The sequence below is a fragment of the Coloeus monedula genome (genome assembly GCF_965178545.1).
Source record: "Coloeus monedula genome assembly, chromosome: 8".
In the NCBI taxonomy this organism is placed as follows: domain Eukaryota; kingdom Metazoa; phylum Chordata; class Aves; order Passeriformes; family Corvidae; genus Coloeus; species Coloeus monedula.
The window spans coordinates 28,680,457-28,704,208 of NC_138788.1; the positions used below are offsets into that span (position 1 = coordinate 28,680,457).

The 23,752-nt window shown below is 48.7% G+C and overlaps 1 protein-coding gene across 2 annotated transcripts in view; it reads left to right on the forward strand.

Moving 5' to 3' along the window:
• Positions 1–1,288: 1,288 nt before the first annotated feature.
• MXI1 (MAX interactor 1, dimerization protein) overlaps positions 1,289–23,752 on the forward strand; it is a 55,964-nt gene continuing 33,500 nt past the window's right edge. Inside the window, exons 1-2 of one of the 2 annotated variants that reach the window (XM_082285940.1) lie at positions 1,289–1,613; positions 12,223–12,355. In XM_082285940.1, the coding sequence (XP_082142066.1) occupies positions 1,418–1,613; positions 12,223–12,355 (329 nt within the window). In that variant the 5' untranslated portion in view covers positions 1,289–1,417. Of the gene's footprint in view, positions 1,614–11,091; positions 11,496–12,222; positions 12,356–23,752 lie in introns of those variants that run through there. The other variant, XM_082285941.1, reaches the window with a different exon arrangement.

A 23,752-nucleotide genomic window follows, 5' to 3' on the forward strand; every position in this document is an offset into this window, starting at 1 on the left:
CTGCAGTCTGGGGCACCATCCCTTCTCAGATGATTCAGGTCCACGTGATGCTGCGGGATCCAGGTACCAATTAACACTTACTAATACATCACTTCTAAACGCCACCACGACCTCTCTCGTCTCCTTCTCTCCAGCCAGTTCCGGTCCCTGGGAGGCCGGTGAGCCCGGTGAGACCCACGGAGCCCCACGGCAGCCAGGTGTGAGCAGGTCCCCACGTCCCAGCACATCTCTGGGGCGATGCTTCTCCCCAGCCGCTCCCACAGGGCTCCCCAATGGAACCAGACCAACCCGACCGGCCGGGCAGGAGCGGGGTTTTGTGCTGCAAACGTAGCAGCGTGTTTCAGGTGTTGCTGTCACGGATGGAAGGGGAGCCAGGAGCGTGTTGGAGGTCACTTGCTACCAGCCTGGTGCTAGTGAAGTCCACTCCTCCTACCCCCTCGAAATTCATGGACTCGAGATTGCCAACGACTCCTGGAAGTACAAATCGTTGCCCTTCTCCTCAGTCTGGGTCAGGTCCTTGGCTCTCTCCTCCGGGCGCAGCTGCTTTTTCTCACCTCCCTGACTGCAAAACAAGGGGAAAACAAGCTCGAGTGTGCCCGGTCCTGACCCCAGGTCTGCAGGGAGGGACATGGAGGGGGTGAGGGAGGCTCGTGTTTCCCTTGCCGGCTCTCCGCCTTCGATTTACTTTGGAAAAAAAGAATTACTAATTGCTTTTAGAGTCTAAACCCACAGAGAGCTTCCTGGGGAGGCACTGCTTGATAGAAGAGGAGTAATTTGACATTAAACCGCTGGCGCTTCGTGCCGAGGGGCCCCATTGGAGTTCGGGGCTGTGCCTGCAGCGCTCGCCCCATCGCCGCCAGGGCTGGGCGCAGCATGGGCTCCCCAGCCCGTCTGTCACGCTGGGTCCCTGATCAGGGACAGACACGCGGGCAGTGGCGGCAGGTGACACGGGGTGACAAGGGGCAGGGCAGGCCTGGCTGTGCCTCTATGACCTGGGGGCGGGTGCAGCCGGGCCCCCACCGCTACACGGGCACCGCCAGTGCCACCATCCTCGGGGGCGCGGTGCCACCGCCGCCGGCGCCCCTTTCCAAGGGGTCGTTCCCCGCTGCGGAGCTGTAACACATCCCGCGGCTGCTGAGCGCCGACCCGCCGGTCCCTCCCGCCCCGGGACAAGCCCGGCCCTGCCCCGCCGGCCGCCCCCCCCCGCGCCGGGCGCCGCGCAGCCGCCGGCGCTCGCACTCCGCAGGCGCGGCCGGGCCGGGCCGCCCCGCCGGGGCGCGGGGGGGGCGGGACGGCGGCGGCCCGTGGGGCGACACAGCGGCGGGGCAGGCGGCGGCAGCGCTGGGACCGCGGCGGCCGCCGGGCTCGCCGGCAGACGGACGGACGGACGCAGCGCCGCACGGGAAGGCGGCAGGGCATGGGGAAGCGCGGCCGGCCGCGGAGGGAGCCGCGGAGCGAGCCGCGGAGCGCAGGGGCGGCCGGCGGGGCCCGGTGCCCCCTCGGGGACATCTGCAATACGAGCCCCGCGGCGGGCATGGACACCTTCCTCTACAACGTGCAGGTGCTGCTGGAGGCCGCCAGCTACCTGGAGCGGATCGAGAAGGAGAATAAAAGTAAGAGCGGGCTGGCGGCCGCGGCCGCGCGTGTGCGTGACCGCGGGGCGGTCAGGGGGGCTAAGAAAAAAACCCCAAACTTTCGGCTGGCTGCAGGGGCCGGCGGCGCAGTGACAAAGGGCGCCGGGGCCGGCCTGCACCCCCCGCGGCAGAGGCGTGCGTGCGACCCCGTCCGCCACTGGGGAGACCTGGCCCGGGGGGAAAGTTTGGGATGGAGAGTGGAGCGGGACAGCGCGGGGAGAGAGAGCGCATCTCCTGTTCTCGGGGAGAGCGGCCTCGGAGGGGCACTGAGAGGGGCCGGGGGGGCGGCGGGCCCCGCGCGGAGCCAGAGCCGGTGGCGGAGCCGGAGCGGCGGGGGAGGAGGCGATGACACGTCCCCGCTCCCCCCGCCGGGGCATGGGCAGAGTCACGTAGGCAAGTGGCAGCGCTCGCCAGGTAGCCGGCGGGGAGGAGAGGGCAGGGCAGAGCAGTACAGGGCAGGGCGAGCGTCCGGTGCGGGGCGGTGGCCAGCCGCGCCGCTAGCCTCCTGCTCCGCGGGCGCGGAGGGTGCGCGTAGCCCGCGGTTTTTCCCTGGGGAGCGATCTCCCGGGCGGGCAGGCGGGCCGCGAGGGACGGCAGCACCGCGGGGAAGAAGCGCTTTGGGAACAAAGGGGCGGCCGTGGCCCGCGGCGGAGCGCGGCTGCGGACCCCGCGCAGTGGCGGAGCGCACTCCCGCGGCGCTGCGCCCGGCGCGCCCCGCCCCCGCGGGCGGACACATGGTTCGCACATGGAGCCAGCGCGCCGCGCTCATTGGCCGCCGCCTCTCGGGGGCGGGGCCTCGCGGGCCGCTCCGCCAATGCGCGGCGCCGGGGTCCCCCGTGTGACGTCACGCGTTGCCGAGCGGGCCGGGGGGGCGCGGGGCCGGGGGGGCTCGGCCGGGGGGCTCGGCCCGAGGGGGTCGGCCCGGGGACTCCGGGGTCCTGCGAGCCCGGGGGTGTCGCAGGCAAACCCCTCCGGGAGCCCCGGGCTCCGCTCCGCCACCGGCGCTTTGCCCTTGTTTTCCTCGGGTTTCTCTGTTATTCTTTGTTGTAGTCTTTATTTAGATTTTTAAAATTTTTCTACTTTTTTTTATTAAATTCAGTTTTTTACTCTTTTTTTTTTCTCTGCCTTCTTCGGTTTTATGTTTGTGGTTTCCCCCCCGCCCCCCTTTTTCATTCGAGGAACATGTGCTGCGTTTTCTTTTCCGTTTAACTTTACAAAGGGATCAGCGAGTCCCTCACCACGCGTCTCCACCGCACCATCACCCTCTCCTCGCCGTTCATCCCCTATGGCAGCTATAGGTCCCGTGCAGATGACGATATGGAGTGCCCTTGTTCTGCGGGAAAAGCTGCGTGCACGCAGGCTTCCAGGGAAAGGGATCCCACTGCGGAGAACCTGCTCTGCCGCTAAAGCTGCAGCCAAAAGCCCTTGTTCTTTGCTCGCCCAGAACGAATCCAGGCTGCTTTTCTGTTTTTGAAAGTTGACTTAATATTGGGGGCTGGGATTTTTTTCTCGTGTGCTAATTGTTATTTCGTAATGAATCTGCAAAGCCGAGCGTCTCAGGAGCTGAGCTGCACCGCGAGCAGCAGCTGCGAGCAGGAAAATGACAGGAGACACCAGCAAGAATTTGTTTGCATGTGAAAACAGCAGCAGCCCTGGTTTGGAAATCGAGTGTGAGACCGCTGTTTTGGGTTTGTTTTTTCTCAATGAGCCCTCTTGTTGTGAAGGGGAACTGTTAAAATCATGGCTTTTTTTCGAGGTTGGGGGGTGAGATAGAATTCTCCTTGCCGTTGAGATGGATAGTATCTGATCTTTTATATGCTCCATTTAAGAATGCATCATTTTATATGGTTCCTTGTTTGGAACTGGAAAATGAGTAGGACAGCAGGATAAAGGATTTTTTATTGCTAGGTTTTTAAAAGAGGTGTTTGCATCTAAACAATTCCATTCCTGAGCACTTGTTTTCACTGAAGCTTTCACTAATAATTGTTGAGGTCATAATGCTGAAAATCATCACTTTTATTAGGCAATTCTGCAAAACCTTTCAATATTTTAATTTGCAATCAGGACATTTTAGGGTGAGAAGTCTCATTTAACCAGAGGTTCAGCTAGTGAACGTGCTGTTCAGAACGTGACCGTCATAAACCAGGCAGATTTTACGTGTTGCTCCCAAACAAAGAAAAATGCTGCTGGGATTGGAAAACAATCTCTGAGCATTACTGGCCCTATCTAAACTAAGGAACAGCTGCAGAAGCGGGAGGGTTGTATCCTAATGTATATACATCTCCTTTCTGGGAAGGGATTTGCATGCGGAGCTCAAGTTATTGCACCAAGAGAATGCTGTGCCCTTTCCTCTGCCAGAGCAGGGGTGATTCCTCAGTGCACCCAGTGCTGGCAGCCTGGCAGAGACATTGCTAGTGGCTGGTCATTCCTCATTACAGTCTCTGACCTCACAATTAGCAATAACAGGGGCAGCGAGCTCAAAAAAAGTTTGGTGATGGAGACTGCCAGCCTCGGTTGCAGTCAGACTTGGTGCTTGCCTGCTTCCTGCAGGATGCCCAGGTCATTTGACCACCGTGTTACGCAGGGCTGTAATGAGCTATTTTGGTGTTACTCCCATCAGGAAGGTGGCTGAGTCACAGCCCTGTTGTGCCAGGTGCTGTACACACAGGGGAGTGACAGTGCCCTGCCCCAAGGAAACAGTCTTAAAAAAACAGAGGTGACAGATGGATGTTTGTCTCCTCCTGGCCAGGATGAGTGACGGGGACAGAGCTGGGTAAAGCACCAGGATGCTGGTTGGGAGCAGCATCAGAGTGTGTGGAAGCTCAAGGGCTTTGGTATCCAAAGGAAGGAATTTAAGGAATGGCTGTTAAGGCTCTGAGAGCTCAGAGCGTTTTCCTCGTAGTTTTACAGTTTCTGATAAACCACACTCGGTGTCCTCATTCATTCTTCCAAGCCTTTGGTGGCTGTGCTAGGTTATTCACATTCTCAAAACACTGTCTTCAGCAGGAGCAGATGCTGTTTGGTAGAGGGGGCCCCCTGAGAGGTGGACACAACCTCTTCTCTTGTGGATTCAAGTGCTTGGATATCCCAGATGTGTGTGTCACACCTTCTGGTGGTAGAGGAGCAACTACAAGGATGTTTTCAGCCTCCAAAACACACCTACCCTTGTTTGCAGGTCAGTGGTGCAAGGCAGACAGTGGAGCCTTCCATGTTGAGGGCAGGACTTTCAGATAAGGCAGGAGTTTCCTACCTGCCTGAAGCTCAGGGAGAAATATGGAGATGATTATGATTTACATTTGTAGGTCCCACATCCTATCTTTGTGGTCATGACTAATAGCAGAGGGGCCATGGGATGGCTGGGTGGTGTGGAAACAGAACCACAGGGCAGAGAGCCATGGAGCAGGGTAAGATGTACTGTCAGGGCTATGGCAGGGGGAGACAGTGTTCAGGAGTGGCCTCTCAGCACCACCCTTATAGTATTCATTTACCTTTCAAAGTATTAGAATAAAAATTACCTGTGTTACACTGTGGTGACAGGGAAGGTTAGAGTCTTGTTATCAGACTCCTTGGGTAAGCTGGAGTATTTTAGCTACTGAAATATATCGGAATTATTTTTCTAGTTGAGCCTCTGGGAGTGAATAACAGTGCTGCCTGCCTTCTTGCTGCAGTTCTCATGGTGAGACCACAAAACCCAATCCCAACACACCTTGCTAACTGACATGTACAGGTTTCCAAATGACCTGTTTCTAGAAATTTAAGCTTGGTAGCCAAGGAATAGAAACATCACATGAAAAAAGTTACAGTGGCTGTTTTCAGAAATGAAAGTTGTGCTGAGGACAGGTCTGTTGGTGTATTTGTAACCTGTGCAAGGGCCACTTCATGAATAAGCATGGCTGAAAATCTGTAGCAGCAGAAATGCTGTAATTTGGAAGATGTTTTTTAAAGAGACCTGGAGTAAACTCAGCTGAGGTTTAGTATGTGTCAGGCATCCCCTTTGTGTGTGTGGACTCATGTTTTTGTCAGTAGGAGTTGCACAAACATGTGATGAATCCTTCTGATATGATAACTTACCTGTAATAGACATGGTAATACATTCTGATCTCACTACACATACAGACCTGTGTTGCCATATCCTTTTCCAAAAGCATGAGGCAGTCAAGTTGCTGTAACAGGGGGGGCAAGTTCACAAGTCTAATAGAGGTGTGTATGCATGGGACAGTGGGCTTTGGTCCCTCACAGGAGACAGCTAGATCTTCTTCAAGTCCTGGCTGTGTTTATTGATCTTCTGACCAGGAGTAACAAATGTGTGATCTTAGATTTGTCCTTTGCTCCTGAATAATTCTCTCTGAGGGAGAGGACAACTGAGCCTTGGGGATGAGTTAACAGTATCTTCATCATGTGGCTCCTTCCATTGTTTATGTGCTGTTTAGGATCTTTTTTTTGACAAACCAAGAAACACCAGAGCCCTGTAATTAGCAGAGCGCAAAAGAAGTTGAGACTGCCTTTGGTCTGTGTGCAGAGCTCCCATTGAATCAATGAGAGCAGAACACGTGGCTCAAGGTCAGTGTAGATGGTCTTGGATCTTATGGTGATATGATATATAGAGCAGTGTGGGACCTCGTTATTCATATATTTTTCATCCAGCTCACAGTAAACCCCTTTCATTCCTCCTGGTTCATGACCTGGCCACAGTGATTCATGTGTTAGCCACTTCCAGGTTGGGGTATTTTGACTCATGCTGTTTGGACCTCAGCATAGAATTCAGAAGGAAGCCACAACAGAAGAAATGATAGGGCAGAGGTAAAACCATGGAACTGTGCCAGAAGCGCTGCTGAGAACTGATCACATCCCTGGTCAGCAGAGCATCCTGAGAGCCGGCAGAGAAGCACCTTCTGCTGCTGGCTGAAGAACCCTACCTTCTTGTTATTTAGCTGAAGGACTCTGTATATTTTTTTCTTACGGGAATTCCTCTTAATTTTGCAGCTGGATCAGTTAAGTGACATAATCAAAGTCACAGAATAAGATGGTGACTCAGTATAAATTGGGGCACAGCACAGGTCTGAAAACAGAGCTCATCTCCTGGGGAGAAGGAGCAAGTAGCCCAAAGAGCCAGTAGATCTGTGGTTTTTACCTTACTGTTTGGCGGAGCTTGGTCTTTGAATCAGTGTGCATTTCATTCCTGTTCAAACTCTTGGATATCCCAGGGGTTTGGTTCTGAGAAACATCTGTCCTCAGTGGTGGATGGGTTCCAGCTACCAGTGGGAGTGCTGAAAGGGATTATCTGATGCCTTGCGACAGAGTGAGGCTCCCGGATGAGAAATGAGGCCGTGTCCTACAGGCTCTTGTAGGTCCCTTAGTGAAGGTGTTGCAAGCCTTGGAAGGGAGTTGAGTAGGTGGGACTTGGGTTGTTCTCCATTCTGCTGCTGCAAGTCCTGCAATACTGAGCTGTTACAGTCATGACAAGAGACCTGGTTGTTACAGTGTGTGCTGATAGGTTGTTCAGATGTTGTTCCCCTCACTAGAGAAACAGGACTGGTATGGACCTGCTGTTCCCAGAAATTTGGGGATCTTTGTGAATCTTTGCACTGTTCTGAGAGTGCCAGAAAATGGTTCCTGCTGGGGATCTCTGTCCATGCTTTGATTGCAGATGAATTAGATGTCAAGGATTTGAAAACCATATTAAGAGTTTGGAGGGTTTGTGTGAAGGTGGGCAAAGGAAGCACTGATGACTGTTGCCATCTTGATGTTTCTCCCAGAAAATGCACATTTTCGGGGATAGGAGGATTTTAGCAAAAGCCAAATACAGAATGAAAAACAGGACAGCTTAGCCAAAGAGATTGCCCTTATTGAAAATAACATCCACGTTGCAAAACATTGTGTTATTTCTAAGCTTTGTGTTCAAAGCAGAGGGCTGGGCATCTTGATTTGTGAGAAGTTCCTGTTCCACCTCTGACTTAGGGTGTGTCTTCATGTGAACAATTATGCTGCTTACACCTCAGTTTCCCTTTCTGCAGAGTAGAAAGAAAATAGCTAAAGTCATTTCGGATTTGAGAAGCTTAAACATTGCTTTCTGGAAAGCTCTTAGAAAATTTCCCTGATGGAAGTTGCTAGTTTAATGCAAGTGATGGTGATGTTGATAAAAAACAGATCACATCTGTTGTACTTGATGAAAATAGTACAGCAGCATTTCAGATGTAAATATTAATTGATTTCTGCACTGCAGATTTTTTCTTGGATATTTAAATTATTGCTAAGGAGGAGGGAAAGGCTATCAGGGAGATTAACAAATCCATTATTAAGGCTGAAAATGGAGGGTTGCCGAAGTGCCATTTAATAAAATGTAAAAAGCCCCTTTCTAAAGGGCGAAGCAGCAGAACACACAATGAAAGTGAATCACAGCTGCCAGAAGGGATGCCAAGCAGCAAGCACTTATAATCAGAAAACTGTACTTACAGATCATTCGGAGCCACTAAATTAAATGATCTCATTCTCCCCTAAAATACTCTTCCCTTAGCCCCTCCCCAGTGTTGCCTGTGGATTGCTCAACCACATTTAAAATCTGACTTTGGGGATTTTTGGTCAGCAGTTGAATGGCATTGGGCCTCTTCATGCTATTCACTTTGCACCCACTTTTGTTTCTCTCACACTCTGGCATTTTGCAGGCTGACCTGCCCACATGAGCACTTGGGATGGCAACTGAAAGATTTTACAGATCTGCTGTGGCTCCATGGTTTACTTGCCTCTTCTCTAGGGCTCCTTCTTCGGGCAAATGTCCCACAGTTTATTCCCAAATTTGTCTTTGTTTCACACAGATTTTTTTTTTCCAGTTGTACATTGTTTACTTCAGAAACAAAGACTTGGAAGCTGAGCTGAAGTGTAAATGCAAGAGCTTATCCTACATCATTTCACACAGAACTGATCCTGCTGTTACTTCGTTCCAGGCCTGATTTAATTCACCATGTGCATCAGGGTTCCCCTCCTTTTCATACTCTCTTGTTTTGTATCTTGAACTTTACCTTCATAAGGCTGACACTCTGATATGCTCCTAACCTACCCCTTCATTTTCCAGCCATGGCTTTCCCTATTTAATCCCTAGAGTGGCACTACATCTCTCCCAGTGTGCCATCAGAAAAGCTAGTGGTAGTGGATGCTCACGAGGGCCTGTTTTGCAGTGATTTTGGGGCTTCATCATGAGTTTGGGAGGCTGGAGTTGTGGGGTTTGGGTTTTTTAATGTTTAGTATTGCTCATCCTGAGAAGCAAGTGGCTCCCTGGTTTTGGAAGTAGGTTAAAGGAAGCACAGTTAGAGCCCAGAAATGCTCTTGCATTAACCTCACTCTTGTAGAGAGGTCTGTGCACCTGTATCCTTTTCCCTAATCCAAGATCTGATGAGTAGCCCTTGAGACTGCTCAAATTTGGAATTTTCCATGTGCTTTTAACAATCTCCTCTATGGGCAGTTTCAAGTGTAGAAACATGAGGTGGGGAGAGAGAATACTTCGTTCCCTGAGTTCTCCTCCAGACAAAAGCCAGTCTTTACACATGCTGTGGTCTGGCTGGGTGTAGGGGTATGAGTGGAGACTGTCCTGTCTGAGCAAGGGCTGGGACTGGCTTTCCCAGAATGAGGGAGGAATGTCCCTGGAGGTGTCCCAGCTTCCTTTATTTTTCAGTTATCCTACCTTAAGAGAAACAAAACAAATCAACCCCTAGAGATTCGGAGATGAAAAGGTCTGTGTAAGAACTGAATAGTGGTATTATTTTTACCTCCATCAGCTGCAAGCCTGCAGTTTTCTGAGGAAACCTCAGAAATGGTGAATCAGCAAATTGTGTAGAGAAAAGTTAGCTACCCTGAATCCACTTTTTTCTTGCCTTCTCGAGTTGAGTGCTGCCAGCTCTTGCAACTCTATCATGAGTCTCCTGATACTTTGTGCTCTGCCTAAAGCCCTTGCTACCAGACGTAAGCCATTAATTGAGAATCTTTTCTGGTTTTTTTTTTTTTTTTCAAGGTACTTCTCCATCTCCCATTGTGATGGAGGAATGCTTGCAAATGTAACAAGTCATGGCCTAAAGGTTCAGAAAATAATCCCAGTTAGAACTACAAAACAGTCTTTGGAGGGTTTCTTAGTCAGAATCAGTTTGAGATTCAGATTTTTACTATGGATGTTCTGATTCTGATCTTGAATGTTCTCTGAGTGTGTCCTTTTTGAGTAAGTCAAATATTTTAGAGACTGGTATCATACAATAGTATGTTACCAGGTTTTTAACCTCCATTCCAGCTAATGTTGCAGTTGGTAAAATTCAGGGTCATAGAAGTGATCCAAGGGTTTGTATCTGCATGAAAATCAGGAAGTAAATACATTATTAAAATTCTGAAAAGAGTGATCATACTGAAAGGTGTGTGACAGCATTTGCTAAAATGCTGAGTTGTTCACTGTTGTTCTTTGTTGATGTGCTGCTTCAAGTACAGTGAGTTTGCTGTCTATGGTATCTCTTGTCTATGCTCTTAAAACCTCTGTGCACATTGAAAAATAGGTCTTGCTCCTCAGCCTCCCATGAAAAACAATGTATCAGTCACTCCAGGTGGGACTTCCTGGCACCTTGTGTTTAGTTACATCTCCACAGGTGAGATGTGGAAGGTTTCCACACCGTGGCTGTGGCTTTATCTTTTGTAGCCTCTCTGCTTTATCCTTGCCACAGCCCTGTCAGTTCCGTGTGGGTGGGCACGGAGCCATCACCTGGAGTGCTGTGTTCAGTTCTGGGCTCCTCAGTCCAAGAGAGACGTGGAGCTCCTAGAGCAGGTGCAGTGGAGGGCTACAGAATTGATTAGGGGACTGGAGCATCTCTCTTACGAGGAAAGGCTGAGAGAGCTGGGCCTGTTCAGCCTCGAGAAGAGACGACTGAGAGGGGATTTTATCAATGTCTGTCTGTTTGAAGGGAGGTGTCAGAGGTTGGACCAGGCTCTGCTCGGTGGTGCCCAGCAGTGGGACAAGTGGCAATGGGCAGAAACTGATACACAGAAGTTCCGCCTGAATATGAGGAAGAACTTTTTACTGTGCAAGTAACTGAGCACTGGCACAGATTGCCCAGAGAGGCTGTGGAGTCTCCCTCACTGGAGATATTCCAGAGCCATCTGGATGCAATCCTGTACACTGTGCTCTGGAGTGACCCTGCTTGAGCATGGAGGTTGACCCACTGTGGTCCGTCCCAACCTGACCCACTCTGTGATTCTGTGACCTGACCACCGCCGCCTCGGGGTCTGGGTGGGCACGGAGCCATCACCTCAGGCGTGGGGACACCCTGCCATTGCCCCGGGGGGGTCGTGCGTGTGTCGCTGCCCCCGACGCGCTCTGGCGGTGCCTCGGTGCTCCCGGGAACTGCATTTCCCAGCCCGCCCCGCTCCGCTCCGCCCGCCCGTGAGCGCCGGGCAGAGGTAAACAAAGTGCTGCGAGGCGGCGGGCGGGGCGGCGGCCGGAGGGGCCGGTCCCGCCGCGGGGCTGCCGGGCCGAGGGGGCCGGGGCTGGGATCCTGGCAGGGCCCGGCGCGGGGGTGAATCCGGGCTGGCCGCGGGGGCAGCGCTCGGCCGGGCGGTGGGGACGAGGCTGGGACAGAAATAGCGCTTGCCGCCCCTCGCCCTCCCAGGAGAGCCGCCCCCCGGGACGGTGTGACGAGGCCCGGACACTGGGCAGAGACGGCGATCCCCGGCGCCTCCCCACCGCAGCCGCCCCCGTCTCCAGCGGGGAAGCCGGGAGCGTGGGGGCGGAGGGCGGCCCGGGGCTGCGGAGCCCCCCGGCCATGGAGCAGGTCCAGATGATCAACATCCAGCGGCTGCTGGAGGCGGCCGAGTATCTGGAGCGAAGGGAGAGAGGTAATGGGGGGAGGATGGGTGCCCTCCGTGAGGGCAGCGGGGCTGGGGTCAGATCCCCGCCGAGGGGGGAGAGTGACCCCGGAGAAGGGATCAGAGCGAGTGTTTGCTGGCGGGATGGTGATAAATCCCCAGCAGCGAGCGGGTTGGATGAAAGATAGGGCTGATGAGTCCTCCTGGAGGTGGTGGGTGAGCTGGAAGGTTTTTGCAGAGTGGGGGAAATTGGCGTGGATGTGGTTTCTGGGAGGAAAAGGGGGGATTGGTGTGAAAGTTTTCCACTGGGCAGGAGGGGTGGTGGTGGGTGACTGGCTCAGCAGAGACATCAGTGGCACAGTGAAATACATCTGGTTTGCCTGGTTCAGATAGGTTGGGCAGGAGAAGAGAGATGAGGCACTCTCTGGACTGTCATGGTTTATTTTGATATTTTCAGTGTTTGAGTGGTAGTGTCCTTCCTCCAGGGTTGGCAGAGATTTTATACTTACCTTCCTCCCTTTTCTCCAACTCCCAGTCCACTTCCTTGTGAATACATCCTCAGTCATTTCCCTGAACTGTTGGGGTTGAGGGCCTCCCCAGCTAGGCCGATGGGTGAGGCCCGTCTGCTGACTTCCTCCTTTTTTTTTTTCCTTCTTTCTTTTTCTTTTTTCCTGCTTCTTTTTTTTGTTGTTGTTTTTGTTTTTGTTTTTGTTTTTTTTTTTTGTTTTTAATGCCTTGCCTGTTGATTCTCTTGCAGAGTGCGAACATGGCTATGCCTCGACCTTCCCCTCAGTTCCAAGTCCTGGACTGCAAGACCCAAAGCCCTCACGGAGGCTGAGCCGGGCACGGAAATACAGCGGCAGTGGCAGCATTGCCAGTATTGCCACCAGGTACGATGTGGGCAGGACAGCATGGGGGCAGGAGGGGAGATGAAGCTGCAGAAGAAAGCTGGAGACAGTGGAAAGAAATTTGCCCTCTGGGGAAAATGGGAAGAGTCTAAACAGGTAGAGGGATTCAGAGCTGGGGCACACAAGTGCAGCATCCATTCTGGATCCACAGCACTGGAAGCAGAGGGGACACAGGGGACCTGAATCTGAAGTGGCACTGCCAGCTGACATCATGCCAAGGCTCAGATGCTGCAGAGGGAAGGGGAATAGGGAGATCTGTTCATAAGGTTTAGGGAAGAGGTAGGCAATAGCTATTCCCATTATATACAGCTGATGTCTTTCCAACCCAGAAATCACTGCTTTTAAGGGATAGTGCATGTGCAGCCAGGGTGCTTTGGGATTGCAATGACAGGCATGATTTGAAGCAAGGAAATGTTTTGAAATGGATCCCCTACAACAAATGGGAGAGAGGGAGATGACTGACTGTAATGGACAACATGTTAAAAATTCAGTTCAGGAAAATGAAGCTGTCTTTCAGTCTGCCTTTCAGGGCAGTGGGATTTCCCAGCTTTTGATAGCTTGGTAATTTGTAGAACTCCATGGTTTTGACACTTTTCTTATTATACAATGCCATGTTTCTTGGTTTCTTAAATCCAAGAGACAGCAGGATTAAGCCTATCGCCTGGTGCTGTGGTTACATCTGCCTCTTCCCTCTCAATTCCTGTTCTTTTTATTTTTGTTTGCTACCTTCTGTAGATTTGTTCAGACCTTGTTGAGACCTTCTGGGATAGCGAAACTTTAGAAGCATAAAGTATGCCTTTGAAAAGGCATTTGCAAGCTTGCTTTTACTGCAGCAAGGCCTGTGCAATCCATAAAATGGTGGCAGGTGGCTCAGGTGATTAAGGCTTTCTTAAGGCCATTGGGAAGGACCTGTAAGGGCCTAAGGGAAAGGTGCCTTTGCTTGCAGTGATTCTGCTTCAGCAGCATTTGATAATAAAGGTTGTTTGAAGCAATGTTAGGACACCTTGCTGTGGGGAAGTTTTCTTCATCAGGATCAGCATATCTTGACCTCTTTGTATGCTGAATGTTTGTATTTACTTCCCTGCTTCATCCAGCCTCTCCTAATTTGAGGGCACTTGTAGCTCTTTACTGTTTGTCATGAACCAAAGCCCATGACTTTCTGTTGGAAAAGGATGGCAAATGCTGAATTGAGGTCCGTATTTTTCCCTCTAGGTTTCCCACATACTATTTTTCCATCCCACACCTCTTTGTCTCAAAGGCCTTTGTCATGGCAACCTGCCCTTCTCCAGAAGAGGGCTGGAAGCACATCCCCCTCAGGAACTCCTTAGCACTGAATCCAGCAGCCTGTAGGCTGGAGAGGGATGCAGAGCACTCCCTGTCCCTGGGGCCAGGGTGCTCAGCAGGCCCTGCCAGCACAGAGCCCCAGGCACAGCTCTCCGGAGGCAGCTCTGTGCTGACACCAGCCCGCTGGGCCCTTGAGCTTGACAGGCTGAATATGTTCATGTGGGGGGAAAGGCAACAGAGAAGCAGCAAGGTACTTTCTAGTCTTACTTAAAATCTTCTTTATACAAGGAATACTGAGGCCAAGTTAAATCTTTAGAGTGAGAACATTAAATCTTTAGAGTGAGAACGTTGTTACCCAGAGTGTTGCCTCCTGTGGTTGTTTCAGCCTCGGGGAGTGACCAGGGTGAGGTCTGCTTCAGTCAGAGACCAGAGTGGGTCTTTTGGGGAGCTCAGACCTTACATGCACAGTTTGAAATGGAAGTTTCTTTTAGCACAAGTCGTAGCAGCTTGCACTTGCTGTAGGAGATGGCAGGCCTTCCAGATGGCTGAAGTGCCGGGAAGTGACAACTGTGAAGTTTAGGGTGCCTCCAAATTCACTGCAGTGTCTTTTGTGTGATGCTGAGTATAGCATCAGCCTTGTTTAAGGAAGGCTCTGTATCATCTCTTCCTGTTAAAATCAAAGGGGCAATTTAGTAAGTTCTGTCTAGTGGAGTTGGAATGGACTTTGAATTAAATACCAAGCCCTTGATGAGGAACAAAACCTACATTTCATGTGTGGACAGGAGATTGTTTTAGATTGCTTTTGTTTCAAAATGTTTAATTAGTGTAGAGAAATTATGCATTTAGATCTCATGCAGATCTTGTAATTTAACAGCCTCCTGTAAAAATGTCTCTCAAACAACCTTGGCAAAGTGCCGATGTTTTCTTTTTTTTTTTTCTTTATTTATACACTTTTCAAAATGACATGTGTACATTGTTGATGTACATGATCATCCATGATTTTGTGGTGCAGGGTATTTACGAAGCCTAGTTGCTTATTTGATTCATAGTTTAAATCCAAGTATTTCCCTTCAGCATTTGCAGCCCAGACATGACAGCTATTTCCTCCCAACAGGCTCTGTGCTGTCATTGCACAAACACCCAGAAAGTTCTGAGGAACAGACAGCCCAGCTCTGGATAGCAGTGGTGAAGCAAATCTTATTCTTGCAGAACTATGGTGGTCTCACAGTCCCAGCAAAATAATTCTTTTCTACCCCAAAAAGGGATGTGCAGATAAGAGGGAAAACATTGCTTCATGACTTCTAATTCATATGATGCAATTTTAAAGAAGGGTGTTGTGGCTCAGGTTCTCTTTTCCTTTGCTTGTCTCTGTTGTGCAACCAACAGCATGGAGATTGCTGCAGAGGGCTTCCCTCTGCAATCATTATCTACATGAACGTGCAGTGTTTTGTGTAGATGTTTGAAAGACCTAGTGGCTTTGAGTTAAAATATGAATATGCTTAAAAATACAGTTTTGCTTTAGTTGCGGATATTTTGGTATGGAAAATTACCCACAGAAAATAAGTGGAGAATCACAGTCATTGAGACCTGGTGTTTATAATAGACAAGGGAAACTTTTTTTTAACAAATCCTACTTAACACATAGATAAAAGCAAAAATCCAAGCAAATCAGTTAGCCAACATGTATTACATTTGAATTGAATATTACCTCCGTAAATTTGCACTTGACAAAAATATCTTTCGGTTTTTGGACTGGGATGAAAAATGAATAGAGGTTTGTTACAGCATGTAGTATCACTTAATTAATGTTACTTTCTTCTCAAGATGTTTCTGGGGAAGAACCTGAGTTTTAAAAACTTGCTAGAGAAGTGGTCTGTGCTGGGAGTACAGTTCTGTGGGTGCATTAACTTGCACTCAATGTTACTGGAAACTGCTGCATGGACCCTACATGTGCAATTCTAATAGACCCAATTATTTGAAAGGTTCATTATAGTTAGTTCGGATTAGCCTGGTTTGATATTTATACATTTTGGAAAATAATTGAGAAAACTTTTTAATCAATTTAAACCATTGTGTCAGCAGGAAATAAAATAAACAGTAGTGTTGGTAAATGATTTTTTCCCCCAATAATACTGTCAATTTAATGAAGTTAAGATTTATAATGAAATCTGAAATTATGTTGCAGTATTAGATGGTCATTTGTGTTTTGTTTTTATTTAGGCTCTCAGGCATGTAGAAAGCCTGTTGTTTTTTTGTCTAATCCTGGGGAAATACCAAGCATCCTCCCAGCAGCACTGGGAGCCCTCAGCTCTCCCAGGAGGCCCATGTTGTTAAGAGCTCTCAAAGAATCTATTGCTCAGTTCCATGGGGGAGGGTTTGATCTCTGTCCAGTTTCTTTTTCCTTTCATTTTCCTCTCTTGCCATTATCCTCCCTTGTGTCTGAGGCTGCTTCCCAAGGGCCTTTCAGACACCTACAGTCTGGTAGCAGGTTGCTTGCAGAGCTTGGAGTCAGCAGCTCTTACGAGTATGGTAAGGCATTTTGGACATGTTACCTTGGAAATCTGAGTGTCTGGGTTTCTTTGATCTTCTGGCTCTTGTACTGGTGCAGCTCCTCATTTTCTCTGTCATTGCACTCTCCCTCTACCCATATTAAACTTTTTTTCCATGCTTCTAAATCCCATCCCTTGGTTTTGTGCTGAGTTTTCTCTGTAGGCCTTCATTCACATATCCTTTGAAACTCTCTTTTGAGGGTAAGGTATGGGGACTGTACTGCTGAAACCCTCAGGTATTTTTGGCTTTAAGCTTGATTTGCTCACAGTGTCCCAGAGTGAGGACTGAGGGCTGGGTGCGTAGGTGTGCATTAGGTACCTCATGTGCCTTAGGTGATGGCTTCATGTGGCACAGGTTCATAAACACGGGTGCAGAAGCTGAAAGGATGTGGCTGCAAGTGTAGCTGCAAGTCAGCCTTGGGTGTCTGGTGCACAAGAAAGCTGATTTACCACAGCTGTACCTCGCTGTGCAGGGAGGGAGTAGGGGGGTTGGTGAACACTGCACAGTTTTAATATATTATGTCTTTTCTGTCAAAGGAGGTTTCCTCCCTCCACCCCCCCCACATCGTGCTGCTGACTGAGTACCTGGCAATTTTCAATCCTTCCTGTAGCCTCTGGAGTTAGGACAGTGCTGTAATTATGATTTTATTGGGGGAGAGGGTGTGCAGGTGTCTGGGTGGTTTGCCTGTCTTGTGTAAGGAATTCCTGAAAGAGCAAATCGTTGTGTCAGCCCATGTTGATCTACTTTTCTGCGCAAGGCCCCTATCCCTGACTTCATGTCTCAGAGAACTGGTCTCTGAGACTTTCTGTCTACAGCTTTCCTGCTTCCTAGGCTCTATCAGTTGTTACTTGTTTCTGGATGATACTTTGTGTATTTGCTTGTGAGTTTTTTGGTTGTGTTTTTTTTAATCCTCTTGCACTGGATCGCACCTCACTCCACAGCTAGTGGGAGTTGGGTTTTGACTTGCTGTGTGTAGGTGGGTTAGAATCTGGCCCTTGTGTAATATGGGGGGGATAGAGGCTGCGTTCTGCCTCAAGCCTTGTAGTGCCAGGAAGCTCTATTCATGGCTCAGGACCTGGCTTTGCTTCGTAGAGTACAAATCCACACGTGTAAAACAGAGAATGTGCAAGATCTGCTGTGCCATGTTTTGAATTATGCTTCATTTTGATAATGTACAAACAGTGTGATTAGTATCTGGAATCTTCATCTTGCGGTTGAAACTTTGTCTAGAAGTACTTGGAGGCAGGATCTTGCCTCCTAGTAGAGGGTATACCTGAATATGCTGGTTAATTTTTCAAGAAAGGGAGGCTGAACTATTAAGGATTGCTTTTCTCTTAGAGATGTTGAGGGAGACTGGCCAGCAGTATTGAGTATAATAAGGTATGTGCATGACTTCTTTTTGAGAAAGCATAATGACGATATAAGTGTTGTGCTGGGAAACTGGATTGCTGGTCCATGCACAAGAGGAGAATTACCCCATGTTCAAATGCTACTGTCTTTTTAGGTTTGTACTGGCATACAGGTGCTCAGAGCAGGCTGGCAGGCAGGACTGTTCTCACATAACTCTGTTCAGCCTCAGCACATCCCCTCTGCCCTTTTTGATGTAACTTGCCCCAGTGCAATCTGCAAGTGTAGATAAGCAACTCCTAGTGATGCTGGAGTTTCTGAACCTGCCAGCATTACATTGTGTGAGATCCTACCACAATTTGGAAAATGAAAAAGTACCCCATGTAGGTGAGGTTTTGTATACAGTGTCTTCTCAGTGGTGCTTGGCTTTGCAGTACAACTGGCAGGTTGCCAGGGAAAACACAGAAAGTGGGGTGAACCCAGCAAATGGCACAAGAAGCATAAAACCTACTCCCTGGTGAGGAATGAGGCCTCCAAAAGTGCAAGAGCTGATGTAGCAATTTCCATGGGGGAACCTACTGTGTTCCTCTTTATCACCCTGTTTATTTTATAACCCTCCAAGGGAGAAGATCCTGCAGAGCTGCAGTTCCTGTTTTCCTTTGTGTATTAGCAATACAGCCATGCATAGGGATATCGGGGCAGCAGGGAGTCTATGCAGAAACCCACAATTCTGGGCTCAATTTATACTTTATACCTTCAGTAGTTGTAAAATGTAATTTGTGTTCTGTTTAAACTATCAAAGTTGTGCAAAGAGGCCTTTGTGTAAACCAGAAGTAGGCCCAGTTGTTGATGTTATCTGCAACTGAGCTGTAATTCTCTGCTGCAGCATCTGTCTGCTGTGAAGTGTCACTATCTGTGGCTGAAGGCTCATGAACCCTTTGTCCTCCCAGATTTGGGAGAACCCTCTACAGGAGTGTGCTGTTTTGTAGCAGTGGGAGCTAGTGAGGGCTCATGCTGTTGGTGTTGCAGCACTACCCAGTTAGAGCTGTGCTGCAGCTGCCGTGGGCTGATTTGCATCACTGATCACAGTGCTGCTGTGAGAACAGGAGACTTCGGATTTTGGTTCTTATGTTCTCAGCGTCTTTTGAAATGTGAAGCTTGTTAGACCCAGCCCTTAGAGAAATTTAGTGTCCTGGGATGGTGGAAAGGATTTTTGGGCCATACCTGGTCAACTGTTCCTGCAATTCTCTTGTTTTCTCTTCCCATTGTATTCAGTGTACAGGCAATTCTCTGGTTTAAGTCGTATTCCTTCTTTGCCAGTTGTTTTGGTTTTTTTAGTTTTTTTCCCATCTCAGCACATTTGTACCCTTTTTATATCTTCTCTGTGTAATGCTTCATCCACAACACATGCAGAGATTTATCCTTCATGCTTTTGTTTAACCTGACCTGATGCAGTGCTCAGCAGTGAATTGGTTGTCACCTGTAATGTTGTTTCCATCTGCTCCCCTGTTTGTAGGTAAGACTGACTTTTTCCTTTCTTGCTCCTGATTGAGCTTTCAAAGCCATTTCTATTTCTGACCCAAACAGACTGGTCAATGTCCTGCTGCTGAGTTAATTGTCTTGCTTGTTGGAGTTCCTGCTGTTCATCATCTCCTGATCCCTCCTGACAAACTTCTGCCCAAATTCAAAGACTGGCTGCTATTTGTTCTCCTCCTGAGAGTGTTGGCTCTTACTCCCTACCTTCTTTGAACCAACAAAGATAGGATTTATTTTTGTTGACTTATTTTGGGCTCTCTTGATCAGAGGTTGTGGGTCTCTGGGGCTGTGCACTTGGCTGGCCTTTGCCTGGATCTCTTCTCTATGAGACACTGCCTTGTTGATCAGCTCAGAGAGAACAGGCCTGCTTTTTCCATCTTGCTGGATATACTCCCATCTCTCTTTTCTGTGTTCCCTACTGTACTTTCAGTCCTTTCATTCTCTGATATGAAAGTGATTTCACTTCAGTTCTGTTGCTTTATGAATTCAGTTTGAAGTAGCCTTAGATGATTTCCAACATTATCTTAATTACTTGTTTATGCTTTGCTGCTTGCTCTGTGACAAGCAGGCATGTGGACTGAGAGCAATTCTTTTGCCTCAGTTTTGATTAAAGTTCCTCTCCATAAAATAGTCGATTATTTTCTGAAAGTTTCTCATTTATCTCCTACCATCTGTTACATTGTCAAGAAGGGAGAAGTGGTGGGAAAGGACAGATAACATTGGGGTTGCTGTTGGGACTGCTGCTCCAGTGGTCCTTGCCTAGGTGCCTGGGCACCACTAAAGCAGTGTACAGACATGGTAAGGTAACATGGCACCGGTTCTAGTTTGCCTTTAACAGTGAGGCTACAAAGTGCAGCAGGTCATGAACTGCTTCACAAGCAGCCTGGCCATCTGGGAGCTGTGGGAGGTAGCCACCTTGCAGCCTTCATGTTAGTTGTTGCTGCTTGTGAGCCAGAACTGTAAGAACAGAAGAAATCGAAGCTCTTCATTTTTCTCAGCCTTTCTTTTCCATGTATCTCCCAAATGCTGGATGAGTGTGTCCCTGTTGACAGAATACAATCCCAGACATAAGGACATCTGGGTTCTCTTCCTGATTTTCTTACAGCCTGTGGAGTCTTTATGCCTCAGTTTCCCTAGTACAATGTGTAGCTAACAATAACATTAATGTATTTTCCTGTTTTCAAGTATATTTCCCTCTGCCTTCATCTCCAGGCACAGTATTGGAGCAGTATAGTTGTAACATGAGAGATAACTAACAAGTCTAAATAGAAGTGAAGGAAGTCTGGCCTGGCCCCCAGCCATACAAATGCCATCAGTTTCTTTTCAAACAAAGTGCAGTTCAGTCAGGTGGTGTTCACTCAAAAAGCCTCATTTTCCCTGGTGCATCTGAAGGCAGTTTCTTGAGGGCAGAAGATGAGTGTTTGCAGAGAAGTACATGTTCCCCAGACTGCTGCACTGCAGAGGACACTGCCTAGGCTATTTCTGGAAATGACCATCTTCCTCAAAAGGGTAATGTTATGTGTGGGAAGAAGCACGGTATAGGGCAAGGGGCTGGCATGCTGGGCCCTTGGATCATTTCCTGAGTCTGCTGCTGAAAGGCTGCACGATCTGGGCACGTCAGATGGCCTACATGGGTCCTACCATCTGCACATTATATGGTTCCCACCATCTGTACGTTGGGGTAATGCACACACTTTTCTAATCCTGTTTTCTGGAAGCAGTATAGATGTTTTGGAGCTTGTAACTGCTTGAAAAAAGATGAAACTTAAGATCCCAAGTTTTCTAGGTAGATTTAAAAATTGCCTCCTGTGTCTTTATTCTTTTCCTGTGAGCCACTGCAATGCAGGTACCAGCAACTGGGATACTGGTTCTGAAGTGGCCTTGGAAGGGGCCAAGTGCCTGACCATGTAGTGAGGGTCACATATCCTGCTGGAAGTCAGAAGGACAGGGACCACATAGAGAAGTGTTCATATTCTTCTGTCCTCATTCTTTGTCATGCTCTTCCTTGTTCATGGGAGAGCTTGGAGGTGCCGTGGTGACATTTTTCTTCACCAGATCATGAAATACATGGTTTTGTCATTGTATTTAAAAAAAAGGCAGGAATCTGTCTACAAGAAGTTCAAACTCCCTTGCATCATGGATCACAGACAGGAATCTTGCCTTGGTGAAGGCAAAAAATACACTTTTTCCTGATATGTGAGAATCTACCTGAATTGTCCAAGTCCTAAATTGTTACAGAAGATATCATCTGCTGTATGTCCAAGGGAGATGGACTAGGGTTTCTCTACTGAAATGGCTAAGGTACTTCACCAAGTGAATATACATCAGCTTTTGTCTCTGATCTGTGTGTACCAGCCCTTTTTGACGTGATTAGCTGTGTGCTGTGAAGAGAAGGAAGTGGTTTCTGTAGGACTTTAGCTCTCTTGTGGCAGAAGTTAGAAGGCAGACGAATGGAGCAATGAATACCACATTGGGGAACTTGCTTCACTCTTGGCTGCTGTCAGCTGCCCACTGTCCAGCCAGCAAGTCCCTTTCAGGCCAGCTTGTTATGGGAGACCCCAAACTGTCTGTTCCTCACACTGATTTTTTCCCAGATAAGACCCTGGTATCTGGGCTGCGGAAATGCTGGTGGTGCACAGCCACAGGGGACACCAGCAGGATTTGTGCTTAGAACATGTAAAGTGGCCCAGAAAACCAGGTCCTTGGGGGTCTTCACAGAGCTGTTCAGAGGGACATGAAGATGCAATTCTGATTTCTCTGTTTCTTAGCTTCCAGTTTGGAAAGTGAGGATGCTTGACAATAAATGTGCTTGTGAGCTGCCCAGCCACTGCTCTCGGTGAGCCTGTCGAAAAGCCTGTAAGGAAAGCACCAGTTCTGTATTCAGAGCAGGGCTTGGCTTGAGGCCATGCATTGAACAATGAGGAGAAAACAAAATATTGAATAGCTGCTTGTTCAGCAAACCGAGTTCCTCTTGGCCAGGCAGGGCCCTGCATGAGGACAGTTTTCCCCTAGCACTTGCGGCTGGGACGAGCATGTAGGGTCTCAGGTGCTGCAGGAGAGAGCCCACACCAGCACACTTGCTCCCAGCCTGCACAGTGGGGGGGGAAGCCAGCTGGGGACTTCTTTGCTGGCCCCAGACTGCAGCACTGAATGCAAACAACATTCCTGCTGTTATTTCGCCAGGCTTGGAAAACCTTTCCCTGCAGAGTGCCACCTTGTGCTGCTTATTAGGATGTTAGTCTAGTTTGGGGGAGCTCAGCTCTGGAGCTGGGATAAACTCGTGGTGCTCAGCAAGGAGGAGCTGTCTTGCTACTCTTTTCTCCTGTGTGCTGAAAAAGCAGAACATGCACCAACAGAACAGTGTTGCTTCCCCAGCTGAGGGTTATGTATGATACTTCTGTTGGTTGAGTTTTATCAGTAAATTAATATTGCTTGGTTTTTGGCACCCATTTTAGATTTTTCTCTGGCACTTTGTGCAGTGGTGTTTCAGAGTTGGGTTAGCCCACCTGGCAGACAGTGGGCAAAACATCAAGGCCGGTTTAGGTTTGGGTTTTTGTTGGTTGTGGGCTTTTTTCTCACTTTCCCACTTACACTTCACAATAATTGCATGATATTTTAGAGGTATTTGACCCAAGAATCAGATGGCATGTGTGTTCTTGTTAGCTCTCTCTGGGATGCCTGAGAACAGCTACCTTATCCTGGGGTTCAGGGAACCCAAACTGAGTACCCTGCTCTCTGCCACAGGTTTCTTGTGTGACTGTGGGGAAATTATTTATAATCTGTGTATTGGTGCTGTCCTCCTGCATAAAAAGTATTATGGAAGAGTTAATTTTGAAATGTTGCAAACAGAAATAATGATTATGGGGAGCAGGTCCCAAATTGAGAAGGGCTGTGTAAATACTTTAGGTGAATTTAAATATATTTACTTCTTGAAGTATGCAATATACTTTTAAAAGTTGTTTTGACTGAGTCTTGCAGGAGACTTTCACAATACTGCGTAGAAACCCTGATGTAGGTGACTTTCTACAGTTGTGAACCACGTGGAAGAGCTCTCTTCCGCTCTTTGAGCTGAAAACAGACTGTGGGGCCATTTCTCCTTTTCCAAAGATGAACAAACATGAGCAGATGCTAGTACGGCTGCGTTCCCTTCTCTGTTGGAGACGGAGAATGTGAACTTTGGAAAGAGCCTGGCTTGATCCTGGGAAAACAGCTTTGATCAGAGCCTTAGGAGGAATCTGATACCGTGTCCATCTAAGAGCGACAGAAAAACTAGCCAGAGTCTGGGGCCAGGTTAATCTGGTGCATCTCCATTGACGTCAGTGAGAAGGTGAAACAGTCTGTTCTGTCCCCTCACCTCAGCTCCTTGTGGAGAAGAATTTGCTCTGGACCTCAAGGCCAGACAGTGTAGGGGATCATGAGGTAGTAATGGCTTAAGATAATTTTTTTCTCTGGTATTTCTTGGAAGGAAATGTTTTGTTAGATTTGCTGATATGCAAGACTGAGGTGATGCTCTTGTTAGACTTGAGGCTGCTACTTGGAAAGGGCATAAGGATGGCAGCAGAAGGACTCCTGCTCCGGCTGTGCCATCTTCTGTTCAGCTGCATCCTGCTCCTCCTCACTGTAGGAGCTCATGGCAGTGTTGAGTACCATAAGTTGCTATGT